The sequence below is a fragment of the Panthera tigris genome, chromosome E1, assembly GCF_018350195.1.
Source record: "Panthera tigris isolate Pti1 chromosome E1, P.tigris_Pti1_mat1.1, whole genome shotgun sequence".
In the NCBI taxonomy this organism is placed as follows: Eukaryota; Metazoa; Chordata; class Mammalia; order Carnivora; family Felidae; genus Panthera; species Panthera tigris.
Genome location: NC_056673.1, coordinates 50123913 through 50142463, shown reverse-complemented (window position 1 = coordinate 50142463; position 18551 = coordinate 50123913). Strand labels below are relative to the sequence as shown.

Below are 18551 nucleotides of genomic sequence, written 5' to 3'. Positions count from 1 at the left end.
AACTGTTTCAAGATTTTACTCATAATGTTGCTGTGTCAGAATTTCCTGAGTACGGACTTAGCTAGCTAGCCGCCGGCATCTTTTCGCATATTTGTCTTGTGCGTCATCCATTCCACGAAGGGACGGGACCGAAAGCATGTAAGAGCTGTGTGGCAAGGATCCCAGTGCACAGAGCTAGTCCCTGTGTACTGACGCCTCCTGGCCAAGTATCCTCTCAGGTTCCGTGTCTTATTAGAGGATTAAAGACATAGTAAATGCTGAGGCACACACTTCCAACTGAGTTTGTATGAAATTGCTAAACATTTTTTCACTTGTTTTCTCATTGTCTTTCTTTAGACAGCATTGGCTTGCATTGCAGTCACCGAAATCACGTTCTTTATGGGATACACAGTTACGGCTGTTCTCCATTATACCTTTTGTATGGCCATTCCAATCTATCCACTTCTAGGTTGTCTGATTTGTTTCATAAAGGTAGGTCTGTTAGGTGTTTTAATAATTGAAAAGCATAAATACTGCCTAATCTTTGAGATCTTAGTTCTTGTGCTGAATATTGTAACAACAAAAAAAATCAGTTTAGCTGCTATTTACTTGATTTGAATATTATTAAGCAGCAGTTTAAGTTTACTGTGAAATCTTTTCAAGCATGTCTTTAAGCTGTAAGTCTCAAAGGACAAGGAGTATGGTGTCCATTCCCTGTTCTTTGATTCCCAAAAAGATGTACATAAATTCTAAGTGTGACCTGACTTCAGTCAGTAAGTTTTGGGGGAGTTTGTCAAGGATTAAATAATGTATTGTACTATAAAGGGATGAGAGAAAATAAAGTGTAAGAGACTTTTTTTTCAAAGAAAAAAATAAAAATTACTTTTATTAAACCTGGATAATTGGAAAAATTCCATGTGATTAGAAAAAAATTAATTGACAAATTACCGATTTAGGGATGATTGCTGACTAATTCTACTCACTAACCCCGCCCCACTTTCTTTTTTGCTTCAGTTTAATATGTTTAATTTATACATCCCCAGATAGAAATATTTTTGGCATGGGGAGGGTTGTAATCTAAGTAGAAAGCATAGCTGATAATACTAATAACTAACACAGAGAATACACGTCACCGAACAAAACACATTTTAATCTAAATATTCCTACATGTTGCAGCTAAAAGAAAACTTACAACACTTCTAACGCCAAATGCGTGAGTTTTTCCCACATAAAGCAGTTCTAACACTTAACCACCTGGAGGTAATGCAGACTCGGGGCTGTGTTCAGGGTTAAGGACTCAGCCCCACAAGCTTGCCCCCCGTTTTTCACACGCCAGATCCGAGTAGTGGGTCTGCACGTTCTGATGTGGCTGCAAATCCAGTGTTCCTGTGACCCCTTCACAGGTTCAGTAATTTGCCATAATGGTTTATAGAATTTAGGGAAACACTTTCTGTACTATTATCAGTTTATTATAGTGAATATACAAATGAATAATTAAGAGGTATGGGGGGCATCGTCCAGAAGGGTCCCAAGTATTGAAGCTTTAGTCCCCATGGAGTTTGGAGCTTGCCGCCCTCCAAGGGTGTGGATGCATTCACCAGCCTGGAAGCTCTCCCAGCCCTGTGTTTATGGAGATTTTTATGGAGGTTTCATTACTGAGGCACAGTGAGTTGATCAGTCTTCAAGCCCCTCTCCCCTTTTGATCAGTGGATGAGTCTGAAAGTTCCCACCTTGTAATCACTTGGTTGGTTTCCCTGGAAACCAGCACCATCCTCCAAGTCACCTGAGTAGCAGAGACTCAGCTTGGGTTGAAAGGGGCTTATTTTAGATAACAAAAGATGCTCCCTTCACCTCTGTAAACCAGAAAATTCCCAGGGGGTTAAAAGCTCTGTCCTGGAACCAGGTCAAAGACCAAATACCATTATATCATCCTATCACAGCAGCATAAAAATTTTCAAAACTTTTTGTCTTAGATTTCTTGGAAGAATATTCGAAAAAATGAGGACACGTATAATCCATGGGATAGACTTTTGGTGGCAGTTATATCGGTAAGAAATACCAAAAATGTTGGGTTAACATGTTACCTTAAGAGCAGTTTGGTTGTATGTGTGTAACTCTCTTTTTAGTTTCTATCCCTTTGCATAACAGTGAAGGTACATCAGAGAGTCAACTGTGTCAGTTAACGGTAGTCAATGTACATTTCAGTGGTAATAGATTTACTGACTATGTCCATTTTAGTTTTTTGAAGGTTTATTTTTGAGAGAGAGAGAGTGCGCGCGTGAGCGTGAGGGGGGGAGGGGCAGAGAGACAGAGGGAGACACAGAATCCGAAGCAGGCTCCAGGCTCCGAGCCGTCAGCACAGAGTCCGACGCGGGGCTCCAGCCCATGGACCACGAGACCGTGACTTGAGCCAAAGTCGGACACTTAACCGACTGAGCTACCCAGGCGCCCCTGAAAGTGTCCGTTGTAATATACTTGTCTCTTTCATGTTATTAATTTTATTTAATTATAATTCTGGCTTCTTCAGAAATGAAACCAACCTCTTTTCCTTTGATTATATTTTATGAAGCTGACAGCCAGTGAACTTCACAGAGGCAGAAAAATATGTGAAGGATTATTTTGCTAAAACTCTGCCTTGAAATCTTAAAGTTTATTCTTAACTCATATGACATGTGAAGAACATAGTGATTAATTATTGTGGTGATGGTAAGGAACCTGATGTGTGTGGTCTTTGTTCTATTGATCCAGGGAAACGAAAAGATTCAGTCACGAGCTGTTATGTGTTCTCCTTTCAGCCTTACCTGCAGTGCGTACTGTGGATTTTCCTCTTACGGTACTACGAGAAAAAATACGGAGGCAGGTCGATACGGAAGGATCCCTTTTTCAGGTCGGTGATTTTTTTTTTAAGTTGTTTTAATGGTTTTTAGGGTATTTACATAGTATATGATCTAGTTTTAGGTAATTTCCTTCACTCCCCCCAAAATCCTTATAGTCCTCACTGGCCCGTCTCCCACATGCCACCCAGCCACGTATAACCACAGTCCACTAATCTAGTTGTTGCAGATTTGCCAGTGCTCAGCGCTCGTATGAATGGAATTGTACGGGATCGTCTTTTTGTCTGGCTTTTTTTACTCCTACCGTAATGTTTTGAAGGTTCATCCAAGTTGAAGCGTGTAGCAGTACTTTGTTACAGTTTTCTTTTCTTAGTATTACATTGTATGGAGATACCGCTCTTTACTTCTCTATTCGTCAGTTGATGGACGTTTGAGTTGTCTCCACCTCTTGGCCATCATGAACAGTGCTGCTGTGAATGTCCTTGTTAACCACTGGCTACTCCCCACATCCACTGAGGACTTAGCATCTGGCTCTTCTTTCTCTTTGTTCTTACTCCTTCTGTCGTCTTGGGGGAGAATCAGCATCCGCAGAGAGAACCTTTGTAACATCCTCAGTTTCTGACTTTCTCTACGCTGGTGACTTTGCGTGTCCCATGTTGATTTGGGTCGGAGCCCTGCCATCACCGTGCTTCACCTCCTCTGTGTCCCATGCTTCCAGGAACACTTCATCTTCCCGGCCTTTTTGTTTTGTTAGTCTCACTGGACTTTTCTGCTGTGGTCTCTGCCCCTGAGTTTTTTTCTGTTCCTCAAATGTTTCCACTAATTGCCTTTTTCACCTTTTCTCTGTTCAGCTTCATCCCTCTCACCCTCTTTCACCCTTTTTCAGCACCCTGTATTCCACTTCTGTATCCCTTTTACCCATCCGCGAAAAATCATAACTTCTGGTAAGTCTAATTACAGGCTAGAGAAAATTGACATGAAAGTGCAGCTTGCCAACACCACGTTTATCCCATGTAGACTCAGCTTTGTTTTAACACGAGTTGTCTCATTTTCTTCCTACCACTTTTCGATCGTTAGCCCAAGCCTTCTTTGTAGTCCTCAAATTCTCCAGTCCTTCTCGCTTCATTTTCTGCTTCTCAGTGGATGATCTTGCCGTCTCTGAACACAGAAGCACTTAATTATAAATTATAAATTTTTACACACTTATATCACCTTTGCCTTTTCCTGGTCCCAGAGAGAGAAGTACCTCTCCTGTTATTCATGCCTTTGTTATTGTGTCTACTTAAAGATGTTGCTCTGTCCAGTTTATTTTCTCTTTCTGTCTTTCCCTTTTGGATCTAAATAGGGTTTTTGGGGGGAGGGGGCCAGTCACCTTTCTCCCATAAAACAAAGTAATAGAAATCAGAACTCACAAATCTCATTTCAACCTGTATCCCTCTAGCTCTTGTCCCCTGTCTGTTAACTTTCATAGCTGAGAAACTTCCACCTCCAGCTCCTCACCTCCCTTTCACTTCTTAACTCCTGTAATCTGGTTCTGCGCTTGATCCTCTGCTGATTCTGTTTTCAGCAAGGTGACTAATGACTTCCTCTGTGTATCATCAAGTAGGCTCCACTTACTCAGCTAATCTGCTGCTTTAGTATGATTGACTTCTTCCTCCTTATGCTTTTCTCTTGTTCCTCTGTTTTCCATAATGTCAACTCCTGTTTCCCTCTTTACCTCTCTTATTCTTCAAAACTTCCTTGGAAGCACTTTTTTCTCTGCCTACCTTTCTGATGTTTCTATGAGTTCTGAATTCAGCCCTCCACGTCTGCTCTGCCCGGGTCATGTCATTTGCAGCCAGGCTGTAAAATCTTCGAGGCATGGATACATCCTTTTTTTAGTTTCTTTGTCTTTGTGTGAAATAGTGCCTGACACATACTGATCATAAATAATATTGTTGAAGGAATGAATGAGTTTAGACGACATCATCCAGACGGTTTCAGTGAGTGAAACTAGTTCTGTGACTCCACCTTTCAGAGAGAACCACTCATCTCATGTTGGTATATTTTTTCAGTCTTTTCTCCATGGAGTGCTGGAATGTCTTGCTATTTTAATTATTTGAAAAACCACTGTCTTTATGTGTTTAGGACCCTTTCAACAAAGTCCAAAAATAGGAAGTCTCCAGAACCACCAAACAATGAGGATGAAGATGAAGATGTCAAAGCTGAAAGACTGAAGGTCAAAGAGCTAATGAGCTGCCAGTGTTGTGAGGAGGTAATTCAGTCTGTATCGCCAAGTCTTACTAAATGTGCAGTGATCAGTTTCTCTTGTGTAGGAATTAACCTGAAGAATACTTTTCATATGAATCTATATGAAAAAAAGTCTTTGCTTTGAAAAAATACTTTTGTCTACTTACTTTTGAATAAGTCCATATTTTAGTCACAAATGGGTATTTACTTATATAATATGCCCCTTATTAGCAACTATAGTTCTTATGATACGTGGACATGAATTGTGGACAGCTTGTCATTTCTTGATAGGTATCTGATACGTTATTCTTTTTTTAAATCCTATTTTCCTTATTAGAAACCAGCCATTATGGTCAGCTGTTTGTATAAAGAATATGATGACAAGAAAGATTTTCTTCTTACAAGAAAAGTAAAGAAAGTAGCAACTAAATATGTCTCTTTCTGTGTGAAAAAAGGTTGGTATTTGTTTTTTCTTTAGTAATTTTTCCAGAAGAGTAATTTTGATTTTTAGTCTGACTTACATACAATGATTTTTCTTTCAATTTCTTTAGGAGAGATCTTGGGGCTACTGGGTCCAAACGGTGCGGGCAAAAGCACAATTATCAATATTCTGGTTGGTGACATTGAACCAACTTCAGGCCAGGTACGGTATATGAGGGTGTGGGAGATGCTATGATTTACGTTTTTAATTACAGTAAGTTTCTTAATGACAGACTAGGATCTAATGTTTTCAGTAGTAATTTTTTAGTATAACTTGATCAAATTATAATATTTTTGGTTATCTTTGAAAATAACGTAAAATTTTCACACATGCAGATACACGCACAGACGTTATTTTTGCTTTTATGATTATTACTTGCGTGGGGGATTTGTCCACCAATTTAGTGGAAAGCCATCTTACTAACTTCAGGAGATTTGGAGCTAATATTGACCCTGCCATCAGTTAGCCTTTGATTGTAGCCTATCACCACTTTGTGGAAACCACAACACTGTCTGATCCTGTCTTCTGCTCTGGCCCATTGATTTTCTGGAAAATGCCAAGCATACTCTTTTCTTTGGGTTTTTGCTCTAGCGGTTCCTTATATTGGGTATCCCTTACCCAGAAGAAATCCAAACAGTGAAATTTGCTTACCTGCATGGCTCAGAGGTCACCTTCCAGTGAGGTCCCTTGATCATCCTAGTTACAATTGGAGTTTACCTTTTCAATCAAGCCGCATTCCTGCTTCTTTTTAATTTTTTTTTTACATTTATTTATTTTTGCGAGAGAGAGACAGAGCACAAGTGGGAGAGGGTCAGAGAGAAAAGGAGACATAGAATCTGAAGCAGGGTCCAGGCTCTGAGCTCTCAGCACAGAGCCTGATGCGGGGCTCGAACTCACAAACTGTGAAATCATGACCTGAGCCGAAGTCGGACGCATAACTGACTGAGTCACCCAGGTGCCCCATCAGTCAAGCTAATCGCCCCATTGGGCCATGTCACTGAACTCTGACTTAGCTATGTATGTCCTTTCGCCATCGGAAGGAATAAAAATTTGACTTACTATTACCTTGATTCTAGGAAGGAGTTTGAATTAATTCACCTACCAATTCCTTTACAATGTAAATTAAGCAAAAAGTTATTTAAAATTGGTTTGTATTTCTGTAGGTATTTCTAGGAGATTATTCTTCAGACCCAACTGAAGATGATGATTCCATTAAGTATATGGGATACTGTCCTCAGATAAACCCACTGTGGCCAGACATTACATTGCAGGAACATTTTGAAATTTACGGAGCTGTAAAAGGAATGAGCACGAGTGACGTGAAAGAAATCATAAATCGGTAAAATTGGAACCTTTTTATTACCCAGAGAAAGGTGTACAGTTCACATTTTAAAAGTTTAATTTTTAAAGACATTTTTGTGGATCACACTTTTCATTGAAAATGGTCATTACTTTTTCATATATTCTTTACAGAATTATGATAGTTACGAAAATAAAAAGGTAATTTTTCTGTTTCTCATTACAGAATGAATGTGCCTATAAATGTCATGAAATTTATTTTAATTAGATTTTTTTAATGTTTATCTTGAGAGAAAGCACATTCGTGCACAAATGGGGGAAGGCAGAGAGAGGGGGACAGAGGATCCAAGCGGGCTCTGTGCTGATAGCAGAAAGCTTGATGCGGGGCTTAAATTCACAAACTGTGAGATCGTGACCTGAGCCAAAGTTAGATGTTTAAGCAACTGAGCTACCCAGATGCCCCGAAACTTATTTTAAAGTGAACCTTTTTGTCAAGATAGTAATTTGTTTAAAATGATGTAAATTAGAGGTCTAATTATATAGTAAGCTTCAGCTGAGTGTTCTTTTTGTTTGTTTGTTTTTAATGTTTATCTGTGTTTGAGAGAGAGAACACGTGTGTGTGTGTGCATGCACAGGAGTGGGGGAGGGGCAGAGAGCTAAGGAGAGAAAGAATCCCAAGCAGAGCCGGATGTGGGGCTTGATCCCACAAACTCTGAAATCATCACTTGAATCAAGAGCCAGATGCTCAACCTCCTGAGCCACTCAGGCACCCCTTCAACAGAGTGTTCTAGAAAAAAGACTGTGAATGATCACAAACAATGACTGATAATACACTCATTTTGTATTACCTATTTTGCAGGATAACGAATGCACTTGATTTAAAAGAACATCTTCAGAAAACTGTAAAGAAACTACCTGCAGGAATCAAGCGAAAGGTACTTTTATTGAACAACAGATATGTGTATGTTTTATGGATCAGTTTAGAGCCTGATACTGTCTTGATCAAATTTCTTATGTGAAGGCTTATTAGTCCCCCTCCGCCTCTTTCCTTTCTATCTAGTTGTGTTTTGCCCTGAGTATGCTGGGGAACCCTCCCATTACTCTGCTAGATGAACCATCTACGGGTATGGACCCTAAAGCCAAACAGCACATGTGGTGAGTATGACATTAGAGACACTTGGGACAGGGGCGTCTGGGTGGCTCGGTTGGTTGAGCATCCGACTTCAGCTCAGGTCATGATCTCACGGTTTGTGAGTTTGGCCCCGAGTTGGGCTCTGTGCTCAGAGCCTGGAGGCTGCTTCAGATTCTGTGTCTCCCTCTCTCTCTGCCCCTCCCCCACTCATGCTCTGTCTCTCTCTCTGCCTCTCAAAAATAAAGAAAACTAATAAAGACACTGGGGGCGCATTAAACTGTATCATACTTTGGAGTAAAAGAATACTTTATTATAATTAATGGTTTTGTGTTATTTATATATTCATATTCACACTGAGTTAAAATCCTATGCAAATGGCAAAATGATAATTAAAAATTGAATATTTTGATTTCTGGAGAATCCCATGAACTTTTAAACTTTATCATACTTCATACTTTCATGAAATATTAGTAATATTTTATTTATTCCAGAACAAAAATGAGTATATGGGTAATTATTCAAATAAAGAGTACTGCTTTCTGAATAGCCTTTAAAAGATTTTTTTCCTAGTCATTTAACATATAAATTATAATTCTCATAATAACATTGGCTTGAATTTATGTTGGAACTCTTAGGAATTCATGGTGCTAATTAGTTGGCCAACTTTTTGAGCCTAGATTTCCATGTCTATAAAATGTGAGGTTTGGTGTAGAGATGCATATTAAGTTTTCCTTATGATTCTATGGCAATTTTTGTTAAAATGTGAAAAAGCATCAAATTTTATAATTTATTTTTTAATGCAGAGAAATATTTGAAATCATGGAGTTTCTGTTTATTTGACAAACTTTCCAAAATAAAGGAAAATAAATTAGAAGAATCATAGTTGGGCAGTGTATATTCACTACAGCAGTTGATATTTGATAAATTTTAATTAACCAGAGAGTTGGATTTTCATTAGCATTCGTTTGCTTTTCTCTGTTTATTTTACTTATGTTTTATAGGCGAGCAATTCGAACTGCATTTAAAAACAAAAAGCGGGCTGCTATTCTGACGACTCATTATATGGAAGAAGCAGAGGCTGTCTGTGACCGAGTGGCTATCATGGTATCTGGGCAGTTACGGTAAATGTCTGAAGGGCATGCCATTTGGGTGGGGGGTAGATTTTGAATAACCGTTTCAAAAACTTACAATAATAAATGTAAATGCTAAAAAAAGTATCCTTATTTGAGTTTTTGAATCAGTTAGCTTTCTATAGAATTACTTGAAAATATGTTGGTTTATTTCCAAAAAATGACTACTTTGCATTTGTAATTGGCTTAATGATTCAGCAACTTGGAATGTTATTTTTCATGCATGATATCTGTTATTTTAAAAGATTGCTAGGCATTGTATGGGGTTGTAACCCAAAGTATAAATAAATACACTTATAAAAAATATTAAATAAATAAATACATTTATAATTCATGTTGATACTCCTATAAATAAGTGGCTGAATAAATAAATTAATGTGGAAGGAGAGCAAATTTTCCTTACAGAAAGATTCTAAACAGTATATGGAAATACTGCCTCCTCCAGGAAGCGGATCTCAGTCTTCCACCTCCCGAAAGTAGTGTGATTTAACCAGTCTCTTCTAACGTATGGGAAGGGGACAGTGGTAACCACACAGTAGAGCAGTGTCACGTGGCTATCATGTACCCCTGATACGATGTGATAAGAAAGGTACTCTTGCTCCACGGCATTTTCTCCAAAAACCCGTAACTCCTGTCTAATTCTGAGAAAAATAATCAGACTATTCCCAGTTGAAACACTTGACCAATTCTCAAAACTGTCAAAGGTGAAAAAGAAGGAAAGATTAAGAAAGTCACAGACCAGTGGGGTCTAAGGAGACATGATAACTAAGTGCACTGTGTATCCTGGATAGATCCTAGAACAGAAAAAAGGACATGAGTGGAAAAACGGGTGCAATCCAAATAAAATCAAATATAAAGTTAATAGTAATATTAACCAATATTGGTTTCTTAATTTTGACAAATGTGCCATGGTAATATAAGATCATAATATTAAGGAAGTTGAAACTGGTTGAGGGGTGTATGGAGACTGTATTATATTTGCAACTTGTCTATAAATCTAAAAGTATTCCATTATAAACATTTAATTTAAATCATCCTTTAAGTGAGAAATCATACTTTGAAACTGTCAAGTCATCTTAAGTCTGAGTTTTCTTTTAAAAATAACTATAGGTGTATTGGGACCGTCCAGCATCTGAAGAGTAAATTTGGAAAAGGCTACTTTTTGGAAATTAAGTTAAAGGAATGGGTGGAAAACCTAGAAGTAGACCGCCTTCAAAGAGAAATTCAGTATATTTTCCCAAATGCAAGCCGTCAGGAGAGGTAAAGATTTTTAAAATTTGTTTGTTTTGTAGAGCAATAAATAATCATTAAAACTTGGCTATTGTATTAAGGATTAGGAAAAAAAAAGTCTGTTATTATCACCAGTAGTGAACTAATGCAGTGTGATGACTGCAGTTTTATATCTATTTAGTATTAGATCTTGCAATTTTCAATAATATTTAAACTTTTTAAATTTCTCATATCAGTGGTAATAAAAGAGTTGTTTTGCATGGAAATATTTTAAGATTTAAAACAGTGTTTATCTAAATATGCATCAAAATAAATCATTGGAGTTTGATTTTAAACTTTAAAGAGCTTGAACTTTAGAACATATTAGTCGTCATTTTTAAATTTTTCTATATTTTATCTGTTTTCAGTTTTTCTTCTATTTTGGCTTATAAGATTCCTAAGGAAGATGTTCCATCCCTTGCACAGTCTTTTTCTAAGCTGGAAGAAGGTAAGATTTGAAAAACATGGCAAGGTAGCTTTCAAATCATAAAAGAATTTTACTTACAAAGTTTGAAAATTGGGACTGCTTATTATAGAAGCCATTGTAAATAAAGAGATAACCCTTTATTAGTTTAATCTAAGATGTAGGTAAATGCTAACGTTGTAGAGGTTTGGTACATCAGCTATATCGTAGTGTAAATCTTTTACTGTTTTAGTCGACATCACTACAGTTTTTCACATTGCATCTGTGAGAAAGTTTAGCTTAATTAGCACTCAGTGGTTCATTCCAGAACACTGAATTCTCACTTTGTATCAGGCCTTAGAAGTAGCAATGGTAGCAAGACTCCAGTGGCAACAGGAGACAGGAGAGGAAAATTCATAGCGTAGGAATGTGGACATTCCTAAAAGCTTTAATGAAGCTTGTTGAAACTTGGCATTTTTAAAAATAAGTTGTTGGTAGGAAGAAGCTATCCTGGTAGCAAGTGGAGAGAGGTGAACTCCTGGATGGGGCAGGTATTCGTGTACAGGTTGTTTTATGGAATGTATAAACTATGAAACCACCTCCGTACTGCTTGGGGAGAATTCCACGACAGGAATGAATAAGAAAACCAGAAAATTTGGTAGTAGATCAGATTGCAAGAGGATCTGAAATAAATATTAGAAAGTATATGGACATAGGAACAGTGACCGGGGTCTAGTTCACGAAGTTCAGAACAGGCTGTGATGGAAATTGGGGAACGAAAGGTAGAGAGCAGGGCGCCAGAGCAGGCCTGAGAAAAGGCATAGTGAGGGAGAAGGCGGGGTAAACCGGAGGGAGCTGCTTAGAAGAGGCAGGTGAGCGAGGCAGGTGAGCGAGGCAGGTGAGCGAGGCAGGTCACCTCGCAGGTGTGGTGCTTCGGGCTGCGGGCCAGCTGGGGGCCTGAGACCAGAGAGAAGAGGAACGTGTTTTGGCAGCTTCAAATTTAAATGAGTTGATGACAGAAAAAAAATTTTTTTAAACGGGTGGTTAACCACTTAGTAGTAACTGCCGTTTTTATTTTAAAATGTTAATCAGTAAAATATTTTCATATTTTAATAGCTAAACATACTTTCGCCATTGAAGAATATAGCTTTTCTCAAGCAACACTGGAACAGGTACTATAAAGTTAAATTTTTAAAAATTCTTTTATAGAAGAAAGTGTCTAATATCTAATTGTTTAGATTTATATTGGAGAGGGGGAGGGTGCGTGTGAACCAGAGACAAAATTATTACACGGTCGACCTAAACTGTATAATTTCAAAAAACTCCAGGTTCTCCATCTGCTTATTTTGAACAGCTCAATATTTTTTCTTCAGTAAAGAAAATGAGTGTTGTTGATGGTATTTCCTATATCTATAGTTACATTGCTTAAATATTTATAAATTATTTTTCATGACAGTGCCGTTTCCATATATTAATCAAAAATATCTATTAGTCCTCATAGCATTCATCTCTTTAGGTGATTAATGGAGGTTATTCTGCTTAAGTAATATACCAATATATCTCTTGATCTTGAATGGTTAATGTATTTGGATGTAGCCTTATACTGTTTCTGATTTAATTAAAAAATTCTTTGAGATGATTGTGATACAGAATACCATATTCATTTATTTACTTTCGTTTAGGTTTTTGTAGAACTCACTAAAGAACAAGAGGAAGAAGATAATAGTTGTGGAACTTTAAACAGCACACTGTGGTGGGAAAGAACACAGGAAGACAGAGTAGTATTTTGAATATGTATTGTTCAGTCTGCTTACTGAATTTATTTCTTGTTTACTTTATTTTTAACTTTGGTTTAAGGGTGTATTATTTGAACGGTGACTGAAGAACCATGGAAGCACTTGAGATTTTCCTGAGTTCCTTAATTGAAATGCTGTGGTTGTGTGTTTCGCTTTTCTTCAAATAAAACTTGTGTATAAATTATTGAAACTGCATGTTTGTACACGAAGTCTGTTGAACTGCAGTCTGTATGTGAGGTTGGATATTTACTTTTTTACCTTTCAAAAAACAGTGCTTCTAAATTTATGATTTAAAGAAATAGTGATAGAATAATTTTGTTTGTAAGTTATCTTTATTTTTAAATTTATACCCTCTTTTTCTGTAAGTATATAGTATCCCAGTCTAAGTAAAAAACTAATGCATAAATGATTTACAAAAAAGAAGATACAAAGCAGAAGTTCCTTGCTTCTCCTTTTTAATTTCTAAAGAAACTGAGTGGAAGTTGGCATCCCTGGAAGCTAAGTAAACATTGGGCAGTCTCCACGCAGATAGAGGGGCCTTCCACTAGGTGGCACTCATCCACCATCTGAAGGAAATGAGACCTCGTTCTATTAGGTGATGTTAGACATCGGGCTTCAGGTATTTGAATGCTTACAATAAAATTCCCAGTGGTTTTCGTTGTAATTAAAAGAAGGCTGTGTCTAGAATTTTATTATGTAATAGACTGATGCCAGTTAGAAACGACATCATCTGTACAGTTGGAAGAATCAGCCATACCTTTTCCTGCACCCCTCATGGCATATATAAATTTTTTGGTCCGCTTTCTCTCAAAGGGCACATTTTATTTTATTATAGAATAAAATAATTTGTTGGGTAATCATTTTTGTTGGTAAACTTTATTATTTGAACCTTTATAGAGTTTTAAAGTGTATCTGTATAGATTTATTTAGTACCTCACCTCAGATTCTCCCACTTTGGTGGGAGATAAATAAACTTTGGGGGATTAAGTTAAGGATTAGAAGCAAACTATACATAATTTACTTTAATGAGAAACCAGAATTTCACTCTATCAGTTGAAGTAAGGTTATTGTCGATATAATCTTGGAAATACTTCTTTGTAGAACTCATGTGTGGACTCTAGGTATAATATAGTATAAATAATACTAGCTGATATTCTGTTTCAACCAGATGAATGAAAGTATTAACTTAAATACATTTAAAAAATGTATTGGGAGTATGATTATTGCATTACAGAGAATCTTAAAAATCAACAGCCATGACAGAAGAATTTGGTACTGAGTTACTTTAAATAGCCAGACCCTTTAATGAAATAATATTAATTATTTACTTAGGTAAACTTAATCAACTTTTCACACTCCTGTGTCATAAGACATCTGTGGTTTTAGGTTCTAGCAGCTGATTTAAAATAGTGTTCCTTTCTCAGCACAAGGTGCGTGACTGATACTTTACCTACTGTTTGGCTGTACACATTCCTAAAGATGCCTGCGTTTCAAGCTATCTCTGAGGTCTTGTCCCTGATCTCAATGGGCTGTCTCACGATCTCTGCTTGGATTTTACAACCCACGACGAAGTTATCTCTCCGCGTAAGATTTAGTCGGCACCAGCTTCTAATGTTCTATCAGGAACTGACAGCCACTTGCCTCATAATACCAAGCGTTTGGATTCTTCACCTGAGGATCTCACTTTTGCATCTTTAGTAAAAGTTGTAACTTTTACTGAACTTTAGTCCTGCATGATGAATACAGCTCAACACACATTGGAAAGAAGATCTTTATTTTTGTGGATAATAAATAGCACGTTACATTTTCTCAGCAAGTCATCGCTAAATGGTGCCGTAAATTTGGGGAGATACCTTTCAGTATCTAGTGTTGATATAAATACGCAGGGTCTTCTTTATTGGGGGTATGTTTTTGTAGCTACGTGTTGCCTGGAGCACTGCAACTCCGTGCAAGAGACAGAACAATCTGCAGTTTGCCAGGACAGTCGCTGAAAAGGTAGTTTCTTAGAACCTGACCCTACTGAGGAAAGTGTGTAATTTTAAGGAGTGTGGCCAACATAGAGCATTACCTCCTTCTGCACACTGATTTCGTCATGTTTGCTTTGCATCTGTGAATATGTGACTGATGGAAAGGAAAATGAGAGGTGAGGTTACGCTGAGTAGTTGTAATCAAGTTCTTACCTGTTACGTTTGTTCGGTTACTTTACTGTTGTGCGCTTGTAAGCATTTTCTCGAAAAGACACGAATTAATTTTTTACTTTTTACACAGAGTGAATATATTTTGGTTATGAATTAAATTATTTGTAGGAGTGTTTTCCCTTTTTCACAGTAGTAAAATCTTCCCTATTCAAAAGTATAATTTTTTAAAAGTTTTTATTTAAATTCCAGAAGTAGAATTTAACTAATATTTAGGAAAGCCAGGGCAAGTGGGGTGAAGAAAAGGAGACAGAAAGTTAAATAGGAAGTCTGTTTTTCTTTCTAGTGTACCGTTTGTGTTTTTGAACATTCTTAAATTACTGATCTAAATTTTTTTCCCATACCAATAACACATGTGCATAAATACATACATTAGGCAAAATTTGGGTAAAACAGCATCACCTAGTTTATACTTTCCATCTACAATAAAATGTTAAAGTAAACCCTGGACTTCACTGAGTGACTCCGTTTACTGACTAATAAGGCAAACCTCTGTGTGCAGCTGTTAGGGACTAAACAGATGGTAGCAGTGAAAACATTACAATGAGTGTATTTTATGTTTCACTTTGTGGGCTCTTGATTTTTCTTTTTTTTCCAGTTTTCAGTAGAGAACAACAAAAGCCGTAGGTTTTCTTTAACATTTTTCTTTTAAATGGGCACAGACTGCCTTAAGTCAGTAATTAAATTTTAATCATTAAAATATTTTTAGAGTAATTTAATTCAACAGACATTTTAGTGACTGTCTTTCAAGCCAGTGGGTTCTTTGGATGCAAGGATGACCATCCATTTTGGCCCTGTAAGGTCATACAGTCCAGTAGAGGAAGATCAATACCCATATAATATAATAGCACAAATGCTTTGCTAGTGGTACTGACACTTTTATCGGAGCACAATTAAGTCTACTTAGGGTCAGTGTTGTCCTTGTTTTTATTGTTGTTCTGTTGGTCATACATTTTATTCTGATTGTACTATGAATTTGATGAAACACTATACTGTATTTTCATATAATACCTAAGTAGGCATTAATTTTTGCAAAATAGGAATGCTTATCCTTAATGTATTTTTAATGTTGCTAATACCAACTTTTCATTTTCTCTCCTGAAAGAACGTGTTACGTACAGTGAAAGAATTTATTCTCAGGTGAATAATTTTTATATCAGCTATTCTTATAAGGTAAAAGTTTACTTATTTTTTATTCATGATGTGATACATGTAATTCTCAGTGCTACTCTTTAAGAAAAATAAATACTATCAATAATAAGCTTTAAGAACTGAAAATTTAAGATAACCTTTCATTTTGTATACTAAAATGGGTTTTTTGTCATTACGTGTTGATAAATGAATGAGCGACTCATTAAAAATGAAGGAAAAAAACTGGCACTAAAGTTGTTAGCAATTATTTTTTGAGTATCTGTTGGGAGTTTTCAAGTACAGAAGGAAGATTGACAGTTACTTGTGTTTTAATTCACATTCCTATATTTTTTTAATGTTTGAGAGAGAGAGTGTGTATGTGAGCTGGGGAGGGGCAGAGAGAGAGAGAGAGGAAGAGAGAATCCCAAGCAGGCTCTGTGCTGTTAGTACAGAGCCTGACAGGCTCGAACTCACAAAACCTTGAGATCATGACCTGAGCTGAGATTAAGAGTTGGACGCTTGACCAATTGAGCCACCCAGGCGCCTCAGTTCACATTCATATTTTAAGTGTAAACTAGGTATTCTTGTAGATCTTTTTGTCTCAAACCTATTTTGTAAAAATACAAGGCAATCACTTTCACTTATGTTTTATTACATTGAACAGACTGAGTTATTCCCACATACTTGACACTGCTTATATATTTATCAGTTTCCTAAGAATTTTTGAATAACTTTGGTTCTCCCAAACACAGACAAGATTTTAAATGTAATGGACAACTTCTTCCCAAGAACCTAAGCTTGCAAATCGAATTAATCGCCTTTTTTAAAATTAAGCAAATAAACTTAATTTCAAGCATCTTAAAAATGGACAATATACACAAAACTACATGATTAGGTTTGTTCCCCCACGTACATAAATAAATGCAGGATTCCAAAAAGTATCAACACAATAACTTGTAATTTTTTTTTTTTTTTCACCATCTCTACACATGTCTGCCCAGGGTTACACATTTACCAGCAAAAGGGTTGTCTCAGGGCACCAAAGTTCACCTTGATAACTTGAAATTAAGATGTGGATGCTGGTTAGGTTGCTCATTTAATGATTGGAACAGATAACGGGCTATCCATTTAGAAGTCAACTAAATGCTAGTATGAACATAAAATCTGGATCTACCTTCAAAGAGTAAGCCGGCAACTGTCCAGGTGGCCCTTCGTTTATGTTCAAGCTTTGACCTTGAGCTTTCAGCTGTGCCCTAAGTTTCAGGTTTTTGCAACCCAATATTTTTCTCTAAGACAAGATGTCACTTAAGTTTTATCGTTAGTTTTCCCTGAAATTCATAATAGGATTTTTCAAGTTCCCTGTTGTGACTGTACTGTGCCCTTCCCAGAGACCAGCTAAATGAATCCCTCACTCGGGTTGCCATTTTATTTTCCCTTTTGGTTTGTAATTCTCTACTAACAGGATGACATCATTATTTTGGATCCGTTTATCCAATTCTTACCTATTAATATGAAGTCTTTCACATAGTTGTAAGAGAAGATACTGAATGCTAATTCTCTTGTTTATGTATTGGCTAGTAATGTTTTTTCACCAAACTGTTCTTCCTGTGTAATTATTATGTAGTTGATATTTTCTTTTTGTTGACTACAACCGACAAGGTGAAGTCATAAAATTACTTGGCCAGATTGTGCTGGGCTTGCTGAGAGGAGAAAGGGGCAGTGCCACACGGGAGCCGTAGTACTTGGCCACACACACCCACAGGAGCTAGGAGAGCGTACATTGGATTGGATTCTGAGGATACTTGATGGAGTGGTGCTGAACATAAAGTTAGATAAGAAAGACTACTTGGGAGCACTGTTCGGGCATGCAGCGTTTTTGACTCCCTGGCAAGAACCCCAGGCAGGGTGAACATGCTGCTAAGATAGCTCCTAGAAACGTTAAAAAAAGCAGTGGCCCATACGATGTCACATATCAATGTTAAGAAGCCATGGTACGTGATGGAAAAGGAGTGAAAAGATTCAGAAAACTGGGCATGCTTGAGTAGGTTTACGAGACTGAAGACCATGGTAGAGGGTGCAACTGAAAGCAACAGGGAATGTGCTGGTGAGGGGCACACCAACGTTGTTCTGAAGTTAGCGGAGGCTGTCCCGGGAGCTGATGGTCGGCCAGCAGTCACGACACTACTGGGCACCCAGGTGGCAATATCATGGCAAGTGTACATGGTATCTATCCCCCTAGATCTCCAGAGGGATCTGTGGCCATTAATCCAGGTAACTACACTGGAAAAAGGGGAATGCTCAAATATTTTAGGGTGTATTGGCCACAGGATAGAAGTTGACACAGAGACCGAAAGCATCACGGCACCTGTGGCATAGTTGGGAGGCAGTGGAGGGCCAAGTAATGAATAAAATCCTGGCCTAGATCCAGTTCATAGTCTACTAATCTGTAGGTCCGTCTGGTGTTGATGTCTCTAGTCTCTGAATATATAATTGGAATAGGAGAGCTGGCATAACTCACACATTACCTTGGCTTGGATAAGAACTATTCTAATGCGTAGTATTTGTTTCCTAAGGCTACCATGACAAAGTGCCACAAATTGAGATGTTTAAAACAACGGAAATTTGTTCTCAACAGTTCTGGAGGCCAGAAGTCCACATTCCAGGTGTTGGTGG

The 18551-nt window shown here is 37.4% G+C and overlaps 1 protein-coding gene across 1 annotated transcript in view; it reads left to right on the top strand.

The window, feature by feature from the left end:
• ABCA5 (ATP binding cassette subfamily A member 5) overlaps positions 1 to 12736 on the top strand; it is a 71236-nt gene extending 58500 nt beyond the window's left edge. Inside the window, exons 26-39 of the mRNA XM_042965772.1 lie at positions 337 to 471; positions 1953 to 2027; positions 2775 to 2866; positions 4941 to 5067; positions 5380 to 5497; positions 5594 to 5685; positions 6687 to 6862; positions 7682 to 7757; positions 7883 to 7977; positions 8956 to 9075; positions 10195 to 10344; positions 10722 to 10801; positions 11873 to 11928; positions 12439 to 12736. Of these exons, the coding sequence (XP_042821706.1) occupies positions 337 to 471; positions 1953 to 2027; positions 2775 to 2866; positions 4941 to 5067; positions 5380 to 5497; positions 5594 to 5685; positions 6687 to 6862; positions 7682 to 7757; positions 7883 to 7977; positions 8956 to 9075; positions 10195 to 10344; positions 10722 to 10801; positions 11873 to 11928; positions 12439 to 12546 (1500 nt within the window). The 3' untranslated portion in view covers positions 12547 to 12736. The remainder of the gene's footprint in view (positions 1 to 336; positions 472 to 1952; positions 2028 to 2774; positions 2867 to 4940; positions 5068 to 5379; positions 5498 to 5593; positions 5686 to 6686; positions 6863 to 7681; positions 7758 to 7882; positions 7978 to 8955; positions 9076 to 10194; positions 10345 to 10721; positions 10802 to 11872; positions 11929 to 12438) is intronic.
• Positions 12737 to 18551: the final 5815 nt, after the last annotated feature.